Raw genomic sequence first — 22,387 nt, forward strand, 5'->3', positions numbered from 1 at the left:
TGTATTTCAGGGAGAGATGCAGGTTGGCAAATTTTAATACCACCTCCAACAGAGCTTTCTTAGATGCAGTTAGTCTTAATTTCATCAAATTGTGTATCTGCCAAAAGCCATGACGACCTTGTCACTGTTCAGCAGTTTCTGGGGGAAGCAGGACAGCTTGTCTCATTAAATGGACAGTGCTGACTGCTGCAATGTCTCCTGCCTAACTTGTGATTATTGTCCTGCTCGTGGAGTCTGCACACCTGAGTCCAAGGCTGATGAGCTCCCTCTAGCTCTGAGGCAGGCAAAACAAGTCTCATGAATGACACTCAGCTTGCTCAGCATTGACACATGCAGTGAGAAGTAGCTGTTGACCCAAATTGTTGCTGTGCCAGTCAAAATCCGGGCTACCCACCCTGCAGGGAAGGGGATGAGAAGGCTAAACCTAAGGGTAACAGTCACCACACTCCTGTCTCTTCTACGGAAGGGAATTGCCAAAAGGAACTTTTGTTCTCTAACTTCCAAACACTTTAAGCCTCCATCCTTTCGCATGCAAAGGAAAAGAGAAATGATTTATTTGGGGAAAAAATGACAAAATACATCAAGCCACAGTTAAGATCACTAATAACCTAGGACTTCGTAGTGGGTCTATATAACTGTGGCTAGGAAGGATCTGTCTTGCTTTATGGCAAGAAAACTTTTGATCTGGGCATTAACTGGGCTGGGCTTTGGAGAAGCACTTGCTGTCACCAGAAAGTTTAGGAACTGGTATCACAGAGTGAAACCACTGAGCTGTAGGTTAGACCTTCTGGAAAGTGAGAGGAAGAATTCAAGTTCCTTTATATGAGTAAAAGGCTAATAGAAAAAGACATTGTTGGCCCCTTTGGGGGGAGTAGTATTTTCCTTCATTTCCAATCTCTTTATTCCACGTATAAGTTACAGACAATTATATTTAATGTATTCTCCTTGAAATTTTAATCCTTCTCCTTCAATGAATATATATATATATATATATATATATATATATATATATATATATATATATATAAATGCTTGACTTTGGGAGTTAAAATGGTATTTCTAGTATGACTTTTTTGCCATGGAGAATTTGATATTAATTGTCAGGAATATCAATATCAAATTTTCAGTTTCCTGGGATCATCAATGAATAAAGGGGCTTGGAGCTCCTGCCTCCCCATTGGTCAGAATCCATGCACATTTTCCACCTCCCCACCCTCAGAATACACTGGAAACCAAATGCCGAGGACCCATGAAGGTTTCAGGAAGCTGCTTCTTCAGTTTTGTGCCATCAGGACTTCCTTGAGGAGATAGGAATTGGAAACAACACAGGAATCAGGGCTCATTTGATTAGCATGGTGTCTTGTTCCAAGAGCCAGGTGAGCACCCTTAGGTTCAAATTTCTCTGGCAGAACTATTATATCACTAAGAATGACACAGTCTCTCATCAGAAGTGATATAGCCAGGCATCCTGTGGAAATAATCTTATCTTTTTTAAAAGACATGGAACTCCACAGCAATTATCTTCCCTTGGAATATTCCTTGCCTTCTTTTGCCCTGTTTTTGCTGCCCCTGGCATGGCTGGCCTCAAGTACTGTGCTCTCCTTGTTGCTTCTCACTGTCCCTCACTAACACAAGCACGGACACTGAAGAACACTTTTGCATCACTCACGATCTTGGCTTTCACACAGAGCGTTTGATGTCAATATCTGTGCTTTACCAGCTTTGATGTTTACATATTTAAATTAAGATGTGCCATCCTGGAGCCTCCAGGATCTCTGCTTGCTCCATTCTTAACAGTGTTCCTTATTCCCTCTGAATCTCAGGGCAAGGCAGGTAGGGATATTATAGCTGGCTGTGTCGTAGTGCATAGAGAACCATCCTAGAAACTCAGGATGTATATTTTTATCCACATATCAGTACTCCAACCTCCCTACACTTCTCACTCTTAAATGAGAGGAACAGCATGTGAGGAGGTAAATCATTGTCCCAAGGATACACAGCTCATTTGTGGTATGCTTGGGTTTGAATTCAAGACTATCTACCCCATGTTAGCTGATATCTGTGATCTTAATAAGTATGCATTTGGTATAATAGGTACACCTTCCAAACAATTAGGGCATTTCAATTAGAGTTGTTACTGTTCTAACTGCAAAGACTAGATTTTCAGACCTTCTGAGAGAAAGAGTGATTTGTTGATCTATGTATCCACAATGCCTTCAATATTCACCAAATTATACTGTAACCCAATATGAATGCGGGAAAACCTCTTGACGTAGATACTGGAATGTTCTAAGCCTCCTCACGTACTGGGATAGATACACATCACACTGAAAGTTACAGAATAAAAATCCTCCACTATTTGGTAGGATCCTTGAGACCTTGTTTCAAATGGAGACACATCCAAATGTGTTGATTCTCTCTTCAGCTAGACCAACAGCAAAATAAAGAGAGGAGAGCTGTGGAGTCACATGAGTGAGTACTTGTGCTCACTTGCTAATGAAATGATGCTACAAGGATTTCAGACATCATCATTTAGCTCAACAAAAGTGGTAGAGCATCTCACGGACCTCAAGATTGTTGCTCCTGGTGGCTGGTGACCTTTTTTTAGAGGGCAAGGTTGAAATTAAATTACTTGATGTCAACACACAAAAACTAACTCAGTCCTTCCCCCAACCCAGTGGTCCATAGAACTTTAAAAAGAGACAAAAACTTCTTCAGCTCATCCCTCTTTTGCTTAATGTGAAGCAATACAGTGCAGTAGATGATGAAACTAAGAGCAAAATGATTCAAATGATGAATGTAAGAGCAGGATTATTCATGATTGATATTGGCTGGTGCCTAGCAACTTACTGCAGTGTGTACTGTATGTGTCACATTCAAAAGGAAGCAAGATACACTTGTGTGTTTCCTAACAACCAAGACATATTCTTAAATATGTACCGTGAGACATTTTTCTCAGGCACACTTCCGGTTTTAGTACATGTGCTGCCAAAGTGAGCACCAGGCATACTGCCCAGTGTACACTTACACACACCTGTGGTGCAAATCAGTTACTGGACAGTGGTTTCTTAATATAACCGAGATACAAAGGAAACATGAGGTGTGTGAGGCTGCTGTAGACAGAACATAGGCATAATTTCACAATGAAGCTTTTGAAAAGCAAAAGAAGTATGTATACATTAACTAGTTATTACTTGAAATACAATAGATGCTATATGCTATAATCAGCAGTAACATGCTCATTTGTTATCCTAATCAAGCATTATGCACCGCACACAACTGTACATATAGGTATAAACCTTGGACAGTGCAGAAGGTTTGTTTAAACCAGCATTCCCACATAAATGTGAGGAATGTCTAGCTTTACAGCCTTAGGCCTGCTAAGACACTAGAACTCTTCAATTTCACTGTACTGTTATGGGACTGCTGTTCCATATGTGGCCTGTCATTGACTGAAATGCATCATCCAATATCTGGAAATGGAAATGTGACTGCATCATCCAATGTCTGGAAATGGAACTGGAAATGGCTTGTGACTTACATGCTAGTCTCTCTTGAACCATACCACCTGCCTTTTCCCCATTTTTAAAAATTATACTGCTCATCTTCATGTCAAAATGGAAACTTTTGGACACAGCGTGGTAACCTAGTAGCTAAAGTCTTCACCTTGCACATGCCAGGATTCCAAATGGGCACTGGTTCTAATCTTGGTGGCCCCACTTTACCTCCAGCTCCCTGTTTCTGGTCTGGGAAAGCAGTGGAGGATGGTCCAAAGTATTGTGACCCTGCACCTGCATGGGAGACCCAGAATAAGCTCCTGGCTTCAGATAGGCTCAGCTCTGGCCATTGTGGCCACTTGGGGATTGAAACAGCCAACAGAAAATATTTCTTTCTGTCTCTCCTCATCTCTGTATATCTGACTTTCCAATAAAAAGAAATCTTAAAAAAAAACTAGGAACTTTCTATTGCCAGAGTATCTCTTTGAATAAAATATATCTAAAATTAAACAATTGTGGTAACAAAATTGAATACATTCACTTTAAGCTCCACTCCCTGCTGACTGTGCCTGGGAAAAGCAGCAGAAGATGACATAAGTGTTTGGGCGCCTGCCACCCAAGAGGGAGATTACCATGAAGCTCCTGGGTTAGCCCAGACAACTGTGTCATCTGGGAATGAGCCAGTCAATCAATCAATCTCAATCTCAATCTCTCTCTCTCTCTCTCTCTCTCTCTCCAGAACTCTGACTTTCAAAATTAATAAATAGACACATAAATTATTAAGTAGTCCACTGAAGCTCCATGAAAATATTCTCTAAACCTGAGCACCAGGTGGGTAGAGTTAGAATATGCTAATTTGCACATTTAAACTGGATCTAAGCTTTCATCAGTTTTATTGGTTAAATTCTAGATAAGTGCTACTCAATAATTCTGCATGGAAATGCTGTTTAACTGTGCCAGCTGTGGTGGATGCAATCAAATAATGGATTCTTCATTTATTTAATTTAGATTTAGATTTATATATTCACTAGGATGTTGAACAACCAATTCTAAATCCATCAAGTTTTATATGCATGTGTCTTTAAAAACATCTGCTTTTGTGCTTATGAGAATCAACCATTCATCTGTAGGTGTCATAACCATGAGATACCTTGTTTGAGACTGAATTCCCAGTCTTCTAAGTGTCCACTGTTCTTGTCCCACAGTGTCAGCTGTGAGTCTGGCAGACCTGACGCATTACAGTCTTGATGGCTCCATCCTTTAAAATACAAATCATTTATTAGCAATCACAGAGCACTGAGTAATGAACATTTTTCAAGTGGATCAGGTAGGCAGGTGTGTGTTCAGGCACACTCTATCGAGGAAGATGATGCCGATATCCTCCAGATCCCTTGCCTTCAGTACAAGCTGGGATCACAGAGCTCAGCGGAAGGCCCTTTGTACCTGAGCTGATACAGGTTTAGTAGATCTTCCAGTTCAAGTGACCCTTGGACAGTGCGACCCTTGGACAGTGCACTCCAGAGACAGGGGTGGAGGAAACAAGGTGAGACAGAGGGAAGGAGCAAGTGTCTGGTTCCTGCTGGTGCCCAGATTCCTTCAGATACAATAAGATGTTCGGCATTCTAGAAGACACTGTGAGGTCAGCCATGCCTAGAGACAGTGGAATCTGTTGGAATTTGTTCCAGGAAGACCCTGGATGAGATGAGGATGGAGACAGGGGAGTGGGAGTAGCTTCCCAGACAAGGCAGCTTCTTCTTGGTCAAAGACACCTCTCTGGACGGGGGAGAGCTCTAGTTGGTGGGAGGCACCAGCATCTGGGGTGCCAGTGTAGCTGCTGCAGTGGAGCCCCAGAAACATCCACAGCAGAATCAGACTCAACGCAATGGCAGGCTCCTTCATTCTCATTGGGATGTACAAACCATCCCCTAGCGAGAGTCCCCTAAGGGTCACCCTACACGGCTGGAAGTGAGTCCACTAACAGAAGTTAGGGCTCATGATGACCACAGATGGGCCTTCCTATAACTCACCTGGACTACTGGGTCACTGCATCAAGAAACCACTGCACTCAAATCTTGGCTTCAGGAAACAAAAACTAAGTTAGACAAGGCACACCCTGCTCTACTTACTGGATATGACCGAGATCTAAACTCTTCTCCTTGGCTGTAGAGTGTAGGAGCCCTGGGCAGGGCCAGGTTGAAGCAGCTGGTTATCTGTTGTCTGCTCAGGAACAAAATGGCAGTGCTTGACCTTCGCTCCACAGTATCTCTGCTCCAGAGCTCCCTGCTCAGATGCAGATCCTGGGACACAGGAATGCTGGGGCCCTATAGGGAGAAGCACAGGCCCACCCTCAGTGCCGCACTGTGGATGTCATTGCTACCCTTCCCTTCACTGTGCCGTGTTAAATATTTATAGCATGTCCCCCCTGCTTCACTCATTCTTGTTAGTAGGTGGTTGTGTGCCAGAGAAATCTGTACGTTTAGCTTCCAGAGCACTAACTGTTTAATGGTTAAAGATGCAGTGAGTCATTCCAGCTAGTCCCCCAGGCATTTGCAAGAATGTGCCTGTAACTTGGCAGCTCCTTATATAAGATTAGAAGAAGGAAGAGTCTGAGAGACTCACTCCCTGTGAAGTTTAGTTTTGATTATTATTTTATTGGCCAGGCTATGTGCTTAAAAGAAATTAGATATAAAAGCACCATTTATGTGTATATGACTATTTCACCTCTAATAGACTTATTCTAAATAAATTCTTATATGGTTTATATATATATTTTTAAAAAATGCATTTATTGGAAGAGCTACAGAGAGACAGGAAGCATAGATTTTTCCATCTGATGATTCAAGGGCAAAATGGCCACAATGACAAGGACTTGACCAGGTCAAAGCCATAAGCCAGGCGCTTCATCTGGGTGGCTGGGGCCTAACCTTTTGGCCCATCTTTTGCTACCTTCCTAGGCACATTAGCAGAGAGCTGGATTGTGAGCAACAAGTAGAGCTGTTGTACATGAATTTTTGTCCACTAAGGATACCAACATTGGGGCAGAAGCCACTATTCTCTTTTTGTAAGAATGGTAGTAGTGAGATACAACTATTGGTGACACACCTTTAATGTGTTTTGTGCCAGTATCCTGTGTGTGATACCAGTTAAATCGTATATCCATTTCCTGAGCTAGAAGTAGAAATAGCCATCACATTGGATTTTTGCATTTTCTAACCTTTTATTTTTTTGTTTACCTTTGGATGTGCCATTTCTTGTGCAGTTTCATTGCAGGGCTGGTAATAAACAGGAAATCAGAGGCTGACAAAGGATTGGCTGAGAGTCAGTGATTCAGAGATCCTATCATTTATAAACATTGATTAGAATCCTCCAGAATATTTTCTTGGTTTCTTAAAACTTTGTTCCCAGTGAAATCAATGAACAGGGATGAGAAATCGGAACTGGGCTGGAGAACTGACCAGTCATATAGACCCAGTTGGCTTATTTGTTCTCTTACTTTGCTTCATTCTCAAGCCACTGAAAATTAAAACAAGTTATTATCATTGACTGCCACGATATTCAAGTGTGAAAGATGAATGGTTTCTAGTAAAAGTTGCTGTGTGGATAAGGAGGAGGAATAGAATGAGTCTGAGTTAGCACTGTTGAGAAGCCCCTGGCAACCTAGTGATAATCCTGGTCACTGGATTCAAGTTTTCAGGGTTTCATCCTGCACATTGATTGACCCTCAATTATTGCATGCCGTTAGAAAACCTGTTTACCACTCTGGCTATGTGGTTGAGTTCATTTGAAAATGCTTCATCTAATCCAACTCTAGGAGCAGAACTGGGTTAAGTAGATTGCTTAACTTTGGCCCATCATCTCCTCATTCTATCTTTTCCCCACAAATCAAGTAGTGTACATGGGAAGGACAAGCTGTGGAGAGAACACTAGAATTAAAAGGAAAAGAAAACTTCAAAATTATTTGGAATTCCATGTTTGAAAAACTATTGAAAATTTCCACATGCCATACAAATCTGAGATTTTCTCAGGTTACATGTGAGTTTCCATGAAATATATTTACATTTGAGCTGCAGGATTTGTGCGACAGTTTGTAGTTTGTAGTTACTGAGCATTCAGCCACAGTCATAGATGCACTGTATTTCTTAACATCTTCTGCTTAACAAATATGTATCTGTGTGCGTCTCTCATCACCCACCCCACCCAGTAATACAGAGACAGGGAGCTGGTCTGTGTCTTTAGAGCAATTGTGGATACTGTCCTGAAGCCACTCACATTACTTGTGAACTCACATTTATTTTGTGTTGGAAAGAACAGCAAGTTTGTCATGGCAACTATGGCATCCTTGGGTATCCTACCTGTTGCCTGTCACGCAGGGAGTGTCTTTAACTGCAGCAAGAGTCACAGGCAACCATAACCAGGTAGAGAAACTTTGCACAAGGACCCCAGACTGTAGTCCTTGCACTCAGAATATCCAAACTCAGTGTGTTAATGGAAGCTGAGAGCAACTACCTTATTTTAGTTAATTTCCTGAGGATTAATACATTAAAGCTATTGTCACGGAAAAATGGGAGATGTGATTTTTGTTATTAAGATAAATTGGAAGAACTATTCTCTCAAGTACTAAATGCCCTTCTATTTTGTTGTTGTTGTTGTTGTGATTTGTTTTGTTTTGTGATTTGTTTTGTTTTGGGACAGTTTTCTTGTGATTTCTATTTCTTGAAAGAGAATGCTGATGTCATTTAACATTCTCTCATCTTTAACAAGAATTATTTTTATAATAAATAAAATGCATTAAATAAATAAAAAACAAGTTCAAGCCTGTTTACAAATCTTACTTGTGGATTCTAAGTGATCAAAGAGGAACAGGCATGATTTGCAAAATTGTATTCCAGAAATAGTAACAGACACACAGAAATCCACAATTCCCATTCATATTAGTCCATTTTTTTCACCTTTGTGCACACAATAAGATGTCTGTCCCTTGATGGTTTCACAGTGCATGTTTGGAGTGACAAGGAAACCAGAAAAAAAATAGAGGAACGAAAAACAAGATAGAAGGAAAGGAATAAAAGAAGGGGTCGACCGACAGAAAATGCAACCATGTTTGGTATATGTACAATTAAAGCTAAAGTTGCAGGAAAGGAAAGAGAAAGGTGATGGGAGAAAGAAAGGACAGAAGGAAATAAATCACACTACATTTTATATTGATAGAAGTTATAGTGGAAAAAGAAGGTTAGAAAGATATGGAGGGTCTGATCTTGGTAATGAATCATAAGCCACAGCAGGGATTCCATTGGAGGAAGAGGAGGAAAAACCAGCCAGGAACATACCAAGGGGTTAAGGACAAAGGCAGTGAAAGTTGGGTCACAGCTTATCATATTCTGTGACAATTGAACCTTTAGCAATAAACCACTCTTATCTCTCTACTGTCACTCAGGAACTGGTGGTTGGTCCCCGGCTGACTCCAATGTGCAACAGTGGCTCCAAATGGACCTCGGAAATAGAGTGGAGATTACAGCAGTGGCCACACAGGGAAGATATGGAAGCTCCGACTGGGTAACAAGCTACAGTCTGATGTTCAGTGACACAGGACACAACTGGAAGCAGTACAGGCAAGAAGGCGGCATCTGGGTAAGATATCTCTCTCTCTCTCTCTCTCTCTCTCTCTCTCTCTCTCTCTCTCTTTCCATGCATTAACTGGAAGTGCTCATAGTAACCAGTGTCATCTGACCATGGGCATATGGTCGGTAACTCAGCAATTGTGGATTGCACCTCCAGAAATAATCAGACATGGCAAGTGCTGTCTGCAGCCCTGCTCACTCCATAGGAAGCTAGTAGGTACCATGCAAAATCTGCTTTTTCTTCCCTTGAAGCTGAGGTAGTTCACAGAGTCTCACTCCTCTCTTCCACACAGTCGGAACAAACACAAGGAGTCCTTACAACGTTCATGGAGAAGGATGCACTATCTTTCAATTTCATGGTCATTCATTTTTAAAGTATTGACACATACCATTAAGTGTGCTAAAAAGACTGTGTTATCAGCTTGTGTGTTTCATTACATGTCAGGTACCTCATATACTTAGCCACAACCCCAAAACAGCAGTTACATCACTTGAACAGAGTTCACCTACTTGTGAATCCTGGCATGGGAAGCAATACAATTGAAAAGGTTAAAAGATTGCAACTCTGCGTGTGTCTAGAAGCCTGGTGCGGGGATGTTTCTAGCCTTTTTTGTTGCCATGTCTGTTGTTTAGGATTGTTCTAGCTATTCACGGCCTCATGTTTCCATATGGATTTTAGGGGTTTTCTTGTTTTTCTTGTTTTTGTTTTTGTTTTTTTCGCTTCTGAAAAAAATGCTTTTATTTCTATTGGCATTTTGATTTTTATGTTTTTATTGGTGTTGCACTGAATCTGTAAATCATTTTTAATAATAGGGATAAATTGATGATATTAACACTTCCAATTCATGAACTTGGGATTTTCTTTTCCTATTTTCTGTATGTTCTATTCTTTCTATAGTGTTTGGTCATTTTCAACATTAGGATCTCACACATTCTTGGATAAATTTATCCAAGATACTTAAACTTACTTATAGCAGTTTTGAATGGGTCAAATCTTAAAGTCCTTTCCCGGCCATGGCATTAAGTATACAAAAGTTGTTAACTTTTCCGTGTTGATTTTATACACTGTAGGTTTCCCATTCACTTTGAAATTTCAGTAGTTTCCTCATGGAGTCTTTGGTTTGCTGTCATCTGCAGAGATCATTTGATTACTCCTTCTCAATTTGTAGCCCTTTGATTTATTTTTCATACCTAAGAGCTGAAGCTCTGAAGTTCTGAGGTTCTGAAGCTTCCAGAATTACACTGCATAACAATGGTGAAAGTAAAAACATGAAATGTAGAATTATTCTGTCATTGTAGATAATTTTCTATTTTTGGGTGAAGGGTATTTTTTCACAGAGTTGTAAAATGAATTCTTCCTTCTCCAATCCCAATCCCTACACTCCCAAGGCTGCCTGTGAAGTGTTCAGTGAGGAAAGCGAATTAGATAGGCAGGTGGCAAAAGTCACCTAGAGGCAGCTTCAGAAACTCAAGCACTGGATAACAGGGCATCTTAGTTTATGTGAGTTTAGTTTGGGGGGGAGGGAAAACTCACCTTTTTTTCCAAATATAAATAAGATGGGAAGATTTGGTAATTGATAGAACATTCTCCCTTGTGGGAATCTTCTCCGTCACCTACCCCCTTACACCAGTAACAATGAAAGTGTCAAATTATCATTGTCTGAAATTATATATTTCTGTGTTGTCTTCATTTCCTTGGAGGAAGCCTTCTTACATTAATTTTTATTTGTTTATTATCAACCCATACCTTGGGTTTCTAATAGAAGATAAGAGTAAGCAGCAAGTGAGAAGTGGTTAGGGCAGAGTGCTCAATCCCTGTAATTTTGCTGTTGGCATCTTTCTTGGGGGTTGCTTATTAATACTAGGTGGTAATATCCCTGAATTTTCTTCATTTTAAATAAACTTTTGGAGACTTCTGTTTTTCTCTCCATCTCAGAATCCCCATGTATTTTTTATAGGGTTTGAGTTTGGAATAAGAAATAACCACAACTTCCATTTTGAAGAACAAGCTCCAGTTTTGTGGGGGTGGGGGCGTGGTGGGTACCAAGTAAAGGTCGGCTTATTTGTTTCCCCTGGTACTTTTAGTCTGAGCAGGTGTTTTCAGGGCATGCATGGTTTTAAGTTACTTGGCCTCTGTTTTTCGGAAACTTACAGTCTCGTTTTCTTCAGAACTGAGTGACTTGTTTTCAGCCAGCCTTCTATGTCAGGCTGTGTCTCGGGGTGATGTTTCTCTGGGTTGGTGATCAGCTGCCAGAAGACACTTTCACCTTTGTCTTTCTACTGGTTTTACTTGTGCTTCCAAAAAATCCCCAGCCCCCTAACAGGCAGTCTGTTTTACACACCCATGAGATGCCTGGGCCTAATACATATGCAGCTAATATGAAAATGGTACTTAAATTAACCAAAGAAGCAAAAGTGCTCCTATAATTGCAGACAATGGGATAGACTACCCTCACCCCTCCTTTACACGTCAAATGATCTTCATTGTTTGACAAGTGAAAGTTGCAGAGAGCAAAGGCCAGGGTCTACTGTGTTACAGGTGGACACTGAGTTTCAGGTCCAGCTTCACTAGAGAATCCAGCAAGGCCTGCAACATTCAGTGGCAGCTTCAGAATGAGCCTGTGAGCCCCAGATACCAGGGGGAGAAGAAGTGAGGAATGGACATTCTAAGTTGGAATTAGTAAAATCAGGTGATGTCTTGTAGAAACCTCATCATAAGCCATGTATGACAACCTTGTGGATCAGAGTGTCCCTGGGGAATCTAAGAGCTAAGGAACACCTGTCATGCTCTTCATGTGTATACAAATGTATTCCTGAGTGCACACTTACACGTGTGTGTGTGTGTGTGTGTGTGTGTGTGAAAGAGAGAGGGAGAGAGAGAAGAGAGAGAAACAAAGAGAGAGAAAGATGTTCTGTAATTGCAATGATTTAACACTAACATCCTGATCAGACATTTGAGAGGTCCACAGAGCCCAAAATGGAACTCCCAATATGGAAAACCAGCAGAACTGTAACTCGATAGTTATTCCTAACTAACTTTCAGTGCAAAATTACACTTCCTGTTTTACATCCTTTACTGTCACTAATATATTTAATTTTTTGCAACATTAATTTTCACAACATGTAGACTTCATCAGACCCAGGTGGTAAAAATATTAAACCCTATTGAACTCCCTTGGTGTTAAATATAAAAGAAAAATACCAATAATAACAACCTTATTAGTCAATGTTTTGGACAATGCCCCAAAACTCCCTAGCCGTCTGTCAAAGACTCAGGTTCTTGTAAAAAGATATCAGAGAAAATTTGTAAAATATGCCTTCCTACTTTTCATTGTTTATGAAGAACTACACTACTGAAATGATATAGAGGAAACCAGTGAAGGGGAGGGGATTTTAGGAGGGAATTAGGAAATCTCAGAGCCTGTGGGACTGTATCATAAAATAATAAAATAAATGTTAAAAAAAAGAAAGAAATCTTTCATCTACCGATTTGCTCATGAAATGCTTACAATAGCCATCTGGTTTTTCACTCCTCAAGTGGCCACAATAGCCGGAGCTAAGCCAATCCGAAGGCAGGAGCCAGGAGCTTTTTCTGGGTCTCCAATTTGAGTGCAGAGTCCCAAATCTTTGGGGTGTCCTCTTTTGCTTTTCCAGGTCACAAGCAGCGAGTTGGAAAGGAAGTGGAGAAGCTGGAATATAAACCAGTGCCCACATCTGATCCTGGTGCATGGAAGGTGTTGACTTTAGCTGCTAGACTATCACGCTGGGCCCTAGATGTATCTTTTGATCACTGCTTTAAAATAAAAAACTGGAACTTGTTTGAAGACTGATACTGTGTTGGGATCTTGTTGGAGGTCTAGACTCAGTGATTGTTTACGACATTTCATCTCTTTCTTTCTTTCTTTCTTTCTTTCTGCATGAGGTCACAACAGAACCATTGGGCAGTTATCAGAATGAACTCATAACCAGCTATTACAAGCCAGTCCAGCAAACAACAAGTCTGATTACCAAAGGCATAAACTGGTTTAACAATTTGTTTTCCTAGTTGACATACATTCTTCAACCTCCTTCCATTAAGTACAGATATAATCCTTAGTTCCTCATGAGAGCAAAAGCTTGAATCACAGCAGATTCAGGAAAAGATGCAGTAGATAAGTCCCAAAGGTATGATTTTTTTTAAAGATTTTATTATTACTGGAAAGCCGGATATACAGAGAGGAGGAGAGACAGAGAGGAAGATCTTCCATCTGATGTTTCACTCCCCAACTGAGCCGCAACGGGCCGGTACGCGCCGATCCGAAGCCGGGACCAGGAACCTCCTCCGGGTCTCCCACACGGGTCCAGGGTCCCAAAGCTTTGGGCCGTCCTCGACTGCTTTCCCAGGCCACAAGCAGGGAGCTGGATGGGAAGTGGAGCTGCCGGGATTAGAACTGGCACCCATATGGGATCCTGGGGCTTTCAAGGTGAGGACTTTAGCCACTAGGCCATGCCGCCGGGCCCCCAAAGGTATGATTTTAACTTATGTATGAATAGCTTTGAAGTGCATTGGAGAGCATCCCTATCCTATTCATATGGGCCATAGTCTCAGAATGTGACTTTATTTGGGGTGTAAGTGAAGATCTCAGATTAAACTGATCCTGGAATCTTGGCAGGAATTGAACCCAATGCTTAACATCTTTGTCAGAAAAAAAGAGGACAGAGACATGCCAACAAGTTCACACAAAGAAACGGAAAGTAGAATGAAATGCGTGCACATAATAAGCAACATACCAACTGACAGAAAGCAAAAAAAAAAAAAAAAAAAAAAAAATCCCAACTCACAAGAGGCAAGGAATTGTTCTTCAGTAGAGCTTTTTGGAGCCCGAGAACCACTGGCCCTGCTTGCATCTCCACCTTTAACATCTGCCCTCTACAACTATGAGACAGCCTTGCAGCCTTCATTGCAGCCTTCATTGCAGCCTTCAGTGTGTTGGTGACTTCATATGGGGTGAGGCAGCAATGAGGTGATTAGAGAGACATTCTACTGGGCCTTACCACACAGCCAGAAACTCCTAGTAGCCTTGCTAACTAAGGAGCCATGCTTATCACACCCTGTGCCGTCTGCCCCACTGCATGGCCCCCCTGCAGCAAAAGAACTATTTCAACCAGTGAGAGCCTAGATGTACATCCAAGAGGCCATAATTAGAGTGCCTAGAGCCATGAAGGATTAGCCCTATTTCAGCAGATTGTAAGTAGATAGAAACTTCTTTTTAAAAATGTATAGACAGGAGCCATATGTGCTTCTCTCATTGCCTTCTAACACTTATGTTATCAAGGGTCTCTAACAAAAATTCATAGGCCAATTCTGTGGCAGAGTGTGTAAAAACACCAGTATCCCATACGAGCATCAGTTTTCATCCTGGCTGCACCACTGCTAGGGCAGTTCCCTGCTGATGTGCCTGGGAAAGCAACAGAGGATAGCACACCTCTAGACCAACATGCCCATGTGGGGGACTGGGAAGAAGCACCAACAGGCCCAGCTCTGGCTGTTGTGGCCATATACTGAGTGTACTACCAAATGGAGGGCTTATGTGTTTCTCCCTCTATCTCTGTGTAACTCTGGCTTTCGAACACATAAAACTGTTTTAAAATTCAAAGACCGCCCTCTGTCCCTTGACTAAAACCAAGGGTTGCTCTCTTGCGTGTGGAAGGTAACCCATGTCCTGCTGAAGAGCACAGTGGCACCTTTCTGAGCAAGGGGAGCAGGGGACAGTGCAGCTATAAAGGCTTGGCTTTGGGATTCTTAACTTAGAATCCCAACTCCCACTCCCATCAGTGACTTCTGTGTTTCCTTAGTCCAGTTATCATCCTTCTTTCATGCCCAATTTCCCTCTATTGTTTAATGAAAATCATAAAAAAAAAAAAAAACAGCAGCGTATATTGTGTCAGGCTATTGGCACCTTAGAGGCAGGAATGCAGCAGAATTTTTGTCCTAAAGCAGGTAATGCAATTGTGTCTTAGACTAACGCAGCTCAGAATACACAGGAAGAGCAATGCTTTTGAGCCCTGGTGTCAGAGTCATAGAAACCAACTTGCACTTGGGGATTATCTTGGCACAGATCCAAATATGTTGATAAGGAAATGCTAAGTTGCACAGGTGGGTGTAGCCAGGCTATCTTGAGTGAGGGGTGCAGCGAGATCCCCTGCTTGGAGACTTTTCTAACCAGTGCACGTGCGTTCAGCTGAGCACTCTGGCTGCCTGACAGGGAAGGATGCTCAGTGGGCTTCCAGGACCACCCCATCTTAGAAACTTTTTATTTTTGTTTTTTGTTTGTTTTTTGTTTGACCTGCTTGGGGGCCTGTAGCCAGACTGTATGTCTCCCTCCACCCACAAGGGCCTGGCGGCCTGGGCTAAAAGGTGTTAGGCAAAGCCCCTCGAGCTGCCTAGCAGTGCACCTTCATGATTTGAAGGGTCTTGATTTACAGGGGGATGATGGGATCTCACCGGTGGTAGTGAGAGATGACCTATGTTTTTTATGCCCAAGTTAAGAATTACAGCTGAAGGACTTCCATAGACATACATGTGTATGTAAGTAGGGGACTGTCACCAAATTGGTTTGGAGGGGAGAACAAGAGTGAGAGAAGCGGATCTGATAGCAGAATCTGTGGGGGCAATGTGGACTCAGTCCTGTGGACTGCTGGCTCTGCTGGCTCCCCCAAGAACTGCAGATGGCGTCAGGTCTTGCTGGGGAGATAAGGGGGCACTCCAGCTGGATTGGGGTTCCCATTGGTAAGGACAAGAGTAGGATTGGAGCTCAGGCTTGGCTGGACATGGCTAGAGACTGTAGCAGTGTGGGGTTACTGTGGAATGACAGATTGGGCTAGACTCCAGCCCCCACTGGTACTCGTGAGAGCCAGGTTGGTTTTAGAACAGGCAGGGCTAAGTCTTGACTCATGCTGAACTGCATGAAAGCTGTGTATGGGTGTGGATGAGGTATCGCTGGGCTGAGACAACCAACAACAAGAATCAGAATGGTCGTGGCCAGTTGAGCAAGGCCACTGTTCTTGCCAGGGCAGAAGGTGGACAAAGTTAACCTGGGCCAACAATCCACTGTTGTGTGCGAGAACTGCCACTGGGAGGAGACTCGATGGAGGAGCCTGGGAAACTCTTCATTGGTACACAGTCGCTGCAGGTGAGCACAACAAGCAAGGCAAGAAACAGCCCAGACCAGGCCAGGTTACAGTACCCACTGGCATACATGTGGGTCAGGTTTGGAGACAAACCAGTCTGGCCTAGCGCATAACACCCATTGGCAGATCTGAGAACCAGGGATAGGGGATCCATTGGGGCTTGGGTCTCCTGGCCTGGATCCTGGGGTCCACTTACTAGGGGAGTGTTTGGGTTTATGAGCCCCAGTGTTGTGGGGTGCAGCAGTAAATGGGTTGTCCAGTCTGCATCCTTGGACTCACCTGCAAGAACATGTCCTACTTAATGAAAAAGGCAGAGCAGTGGACATAGGCTCTGTTGTAAAAAGAGCATATGGCAATTCATTTGGTACTGTAGCAGAAGAACAGAATGAACTGTACAACTACAACAAATAAATGATGGTAGCAAAAAAATCTTGGTGAATGGAGCCAATGGACATTGGGAGGGTGTCATCATCCTCAGATTGGTGAAATCGGCAGCATTTCAGAACTATCCAAACCACTTGGGCAGAATATGTACACATTGAGACTCTGGGTTGAAATAAGGTGGTGGATTCTGGGTACTGGGACATGTGGAAAGTCATGAGTGGTTTCTCCCTTTGCTTCTCCCCTTCCCCCAGAAACAACAAGAAGAAATATCAAATTTGCAAGCAATGAGTATACCCAATTTTCCCTAAACCTCAATCCTTCCCACCTTGTTCCACTATGTAATCATTATAAAAAATAAAATTTATAAAAAAAGAAAAAAAGAAAGTACTAAGTTGCTTAACAAAGAGGCATTATTTTAATCACATAAATACTTGAGCTAATTATAATTTATCTAGTTTATTTCTAGGTAAATGTATGTATAGAGTGCTTAGCCATAGATCTATTTATCTTGTATTTTTGCATGAAGGTTGCCCTACATCAGAAAGAACATTCGATAGCTGTTCTTTGAAATTGTCGTATTTCACTAAGCATAATGGTCTGTATTTGAGACCATTATGCTCCAAATGCTTGAATTTCATTTGTTTTAGTGCCTGAGTAGTATCACGAAAATTCTTTTTTATAAAATAATTGAAGTGATTTTCAAAATTAAAAATCTTTATATTAAAAAAAGCCTTGGAACATATGGTCATACACAAATTCAATCAATTGGAGAGTTATTTTTGCATGCCCAGGTAAAAATAGTAATATGATATAATTTAAAATATATAGAGAGAAGCTTGTCTCTTAATATGAAACAATATGAAGATATTCTTGTAGCTGAGAATCTTTGGGAAAGAAGATTTATGCCCAAATCTTAATGTGTGACATGAACTTCAAATTCAGAAAACTGTTAGCAAGACGATTTATATTATTAGTTGGGTGTCTAAGGCTCATGCGCAATGGAAAGAAAGATACCACGTATGGATGAATTTAGGAGAGCTCTGGTCGATCACTTTCAATCATCTCCAACAGTGTGTGAAGTGGGCTGAGGCAGTGGGGATCACTGACCCAAAAGCCAGAAGCGGAACAGTCCCTTAGAGAGCCACAGACTGCTAGTGTCATTCTTGGGACTGTGCTTTTGTTGCGCTTGAATCTCACTGCAGCATTGTGTGTGTCTCTGTGAATGTGTGTGTGTGTGTGTGTGTGTGTGTACGCGCACATGGGGAAGCACCTGTGAGTCTGTCTGAGAGTGTATTGGGGATGCAAAAGGTTCTTTCCTTAAGTGGTTTCGATTTGCACTGAAGGCCACCTGGATATCACCAACACAGACTTCATAAGAGATGCTCTGTCACTGGTCTTAGTCATAAGTCATACCAAAGGACCCAAGGACCCACCAAGGTACGTTGGTTGACAACAAGCAATTTCACTGGGAATTTAAAATATTTGACAAAATCTGTTTGATCTCTCTTATGGTTTTGGAACAGAATGGGCATCTCATCTCCACCTAGACATATAAAAGGGTGAAGAAGGAAGCCCTTCTCATAGGGAGGGTTGTCTTTCTAGCACAGCTCCCCATGCTTCTTTGCTTCATTCACTGCCTCCACCAGGTGACAGATAAGTGACAGGCATCTCTCTCCACACAGCAAAAGTATGCCAGAAGTTTTTCCCTGACCATACTCCTGCGTCCATTATTTCCATTCATGGTCATGGAGGTGCCAGTCACCACAGAAGTCGCTGACATGACTTCTACCCTAACTCAAAACCACTTTTCATCCCAACTTTTCTTGGAGACCAAGGAAATCCATTGAAATTGGAGACTGTTCTGTTGCTTCCTGGACACATTCAGACAGGAAGGGAAGAGGGTATACAGATGGTCGTGCCTAAGAAGGATTGCAGTGATTGCAGGGGGAAAGAGAGAGAGACCCTTTGGCAAGGTTTTGCAATGAAGTGCATGAAGCCACTTTGTGAATAATTATCCTGACAAGGGCTTGGAGTTGGCTCTGTGTGTGTGTACATGGTGGCTCATCTAAGTGGCAGAGGGCTGATAGGGAACTGGAGAGTTGTTTTAGGCACCAGCAGTCACTGGTCAGTCTACACAAACTGAATGAAGCTTCACATTTCCACATGCAGCATGAAAATTGGTGAAAAGAACAGAGGCAGTCAGGAAGTTCCAGGTTAGTGCAAAGCCAAACATTGAAGCCAATGATCCAGTAGCCACAAGGAGACAAAGAGCTTGGTCCCCATTAAATCTGGAGGTGACTTACCTTCACTCTATCCCAACCACAGGGACTATGCTAATCCCTGGGGCTCCAAAATCAGGCTTCGTTTGTTGTGTGATTTTGAGCATGTTGCTTAATATTGCAAAAGCTTTATTCCCTCAAACTAACATATTGCACTCAGAATAGAGTTGCATTTAGCCTTATTCTCTGAACCTAATAGTTGGTAAGAATCTAACCTGTTACTTGCCACTGATGCTACATTTTCTATAATTGTAAAGACATCTGAGATGTCTTATGCTGAGATAGGCCAGAAACCCCACACCTGCTAACCAGTTAGTGTTTCTCATTCTACATGATGAGAAATCTGGAACTTGAAGAACTGGGTGGATGAACTCAACTACTTGACACTCATGGATACATTATCAATTGCTTTGAAGGCTTCAGAAACTGATTTATCTAGCTTTTGTGCTAACAGTTAAATTTTACCTCCACCAATAAAAAGTTGAGCAGCTCTTAACACAGTTTATGAATAGGTAGCTGATGCATGCAACCTCATTTTCTTCACCACATTTTTCATAAGATTTCCTGATGTGCCTCTTGTGTAGGATTTGGTCATTGTAACCTCCACCTCCTGTGGTGTGAATACTCCACTCAACTTCATCTTGACACGTCTGGGAATGATCATAAGTGACTGATGTGATGGTGCTCTTGCTTTAACTACTTCACCATGAACTTTATATTGTGCATCACATCCCCACATATTAATGCTTGAGTCTGTAAATGTAGATTAAGTGACATCACAAAACTCAGCTCTGTCAACCAACTGGCGTTCACCTGACAGGCAGTATTTTACCTTTTGTGTTCTAACCCAGGAATGATGAAAAATCAGTATCTCATTTGCCTCTCCCAAAATACACTCCCATTGAATAGAGGCTTTCGCTAGCTTAAGCATTGTATGGATTTATTATATTGGGAAAATAGATGGCCATGATGCAAAGGCTATATAGTCATTTACTGTTCTCATCATCATTAGGAGGCAGGTGTTGTCTATCTCTCTGGACTTTTATGGTGAAACTTTATTGTAAGATGTGTAATATTTAAGCATCATCTGTTTATGTGAAGAGTGTTACGCCAAATGGGGAAGATTGACACCGGAATGATGTGTGAATACCATCTCCCAAGCATATTTAGGAGGTTGAGAAAGTGTTTTCTAACAGGGCGTGAAAATTAAATCGTGAAGAAAGTGGATCCTTCTCAGAAGCGTAGTTGGAAAGGAAAGGGTGCTGAATCTACGTCGTGTGAAAGCCCAACGTCAGAACTCGAATCTCCTCCTTTAGTGTCATAATGAATCATCTCCATTCCCAATGTGTCACACTTCTAATTGGAAAGAAAATTAGAAGAATCCCCATGTGACGGACAACCCTGTTAGCCACTGGAAGAATTAATATAGCTATCAGGATTTCTTTGAGACATTGTACATCTCCCCATATGTCATTTAATTATGAGTAGTAAATATGTTAATCTGTAGGACTTAAACTCATTGTTCTTACTTATTTATCAAATCTGATTGAATTTGGGAAGAGAGATTTCATATCGGAATATATAAAATCCGTATACCTTTCTGGGAGAATCACTTTCGTTGTTTTTACTGTGTGGGTATCTGGGGAGACATATGTATCGTTCTAATATGCAGCACTGGATAATACTAAAATATGCTGAATACAAGATTATGTTTACAGATAGGAGAACTTGGCGCCAGCGCTCCCGGCAACAAACTGCTTTTAAAAAGAAAAAGTAGAAAACTCAGGGGCAGGAGGGAAAGCATGATGCAACTTCCGGCTGTTCATGCTTTCAGACATGGAGCTGCTTAGACGGTGCGTGGAGTGGACTCTGTAGAGAGAGCTCAGGCTTGAGGAGAGGGTGTATGGATGGGTGAAGAAAGCTTGTGGCTCAGGTAGAGCCACGCTCTTCACAGCAAGCTGTCAGCACTAAGGACGTACACTGAGAAGTGTGTGAGCCTATGCGAGCTGCGGACCCGCTGCACGCCCCTGTTGAAGTTCTCTCTTTTGGACCCGACAGATAAGGGCAAAGGCAGGACGGACTGAGTGTTTTGTGACGGTTCATGCTGTTTCCCAAGCAGTCAACATAAGGACTGTGTTTTTGTCTGTATCTTAAAAAAAAAAAAAAAAAGAAAAAAAGGGAATTCAATAGTTTACTTAACTTTTTGAGATAGAATTTTTAGTTTAAATTAAATCAACAGGTTTAACGTATCTAAATAAATAACTAATTCGCAAAATAAAAGTAATAAAGCCACATTCTAGCAAGGAAGGTTAGGCAAAGTCTATAAAAACTAATCAAATGAGAAATTGTTCCGTTTATCTTATGTAAGTAATTTATAAAGGTCACAAAATCACTAACTCTATAATAACATATAATTCTCAATAGTTTTGGGGCAAATATATAAAGCAAAGACCAACAAATCTCTATTTTCAAGTGAGTTTCTTCATTCCTTCCTCCCTCCTTTCCTTTCTTTCTTTCTAGCTGCCATATACAATGCAATAATTCTCTTTTTTGATCAACACTTAATAAGTGTATATATTTAAAAGGTACAAGTTAATGATTCAATTCATGTTCAAATAGAGTAATGATCAAATCTGGGTAAGAAGTAAATCCATCTGCATAAAGTTTTCTCATTTTTTAAGATGAGTGCATACATAGTCTTACCTCCTGACTGTTTTAGAACAGGTCGTTTTCAGCAACAGGCGAAGGTTAGGACAGGGAGGATATGGAGAGAGAAGCCAAGGAGGACAACACACTTCCAACTTAATAAAGGGCTCTCTCAGGAGAGCAGGTCCCAATGGTTCCAGGGACTGTACCACAACAGTTAGAGCCTGGACAACTTTTTTGGCATGAGACTCTAGGGCCTGGGCAAGCTTGTCAGTCTGGGAGAAGTGAGACCTAATATCCTGGCAAGCATCAGATGGCAGAGGCTGGCACTGGAGGCTAATTCTGTCAAGTTAAATTCCAGAATCACCTGGAGAGTGCATAACCTGGGAATGGGAGTTGCCTAGTAGGGAGACAGTGGGCACCTCCCTCATGGGTTACCACTCCCACTGGAGAGCACTAAAACCAGGTCAGGGGCAGGGGTGGCTAGAGAGAAAGGCACCTGCCAGTATGTGTGTGGGCTGGATAGTAGGTTGATTGGGTTGAACTAGGCTTCAATACCCATTGACAAGTATGAGAGCTAAATGGAATGTGGGACAGACTGAACAAGCCTGCAATACATAATGGCATGCATAGGAACCAGGGTAGGGGGTAGGTCTGGGTTGGTTATGGGAATTCGCTTCAACTAGGCTGCAGCTCCCACTGGTTTGCATGAGAACCGAGTATGAAGTGGGTAGGATAGAGCTGAGCTACAACACCCATTAGTTCAACTGGAAGACAAGACTGGGAACAGAAC

General features: G+C 41.8%; 1 protein-coding gene across 1 annotated transcript in view; it reads left to right on the forward strand.

Annotated features, from left to right (window-relative positions):
* LOC131480344 (contactin-associated protein-like 5) overlaps positions 1-22,387 on the forward strand; it is a 478,118-nt gene that overhangs the window by 101,337 nt on the left and 354,394 nt on the right. Inside the window, exon 3 of the mRNA XM_058664336.1 lies at positions 8,932-9,125. Within this exon, the coding sequence (XP_058520319.1) occupies positions 8,932-9,125 (194 nt within the window). The remainder of the gene's footprint in view (positions 1-8,931; positions 9,126-22,387) is intronic.

Source organism: Ochotona princeps, chromosome 5 (genome assembly GCF_030435755.1).
Source record: "Ochotona princeps isolate mOchPri1 chromosome 5, mOchPri1.hap1, whole genome shotgun sequence".
In the NCBI taxonomy this organism is placed as follows: Eukaryota; Metazoa; Chordata; class Mammalia; order Lagomorpha; family Ochotonidae; genus Ochotona; species Ochotona princeps.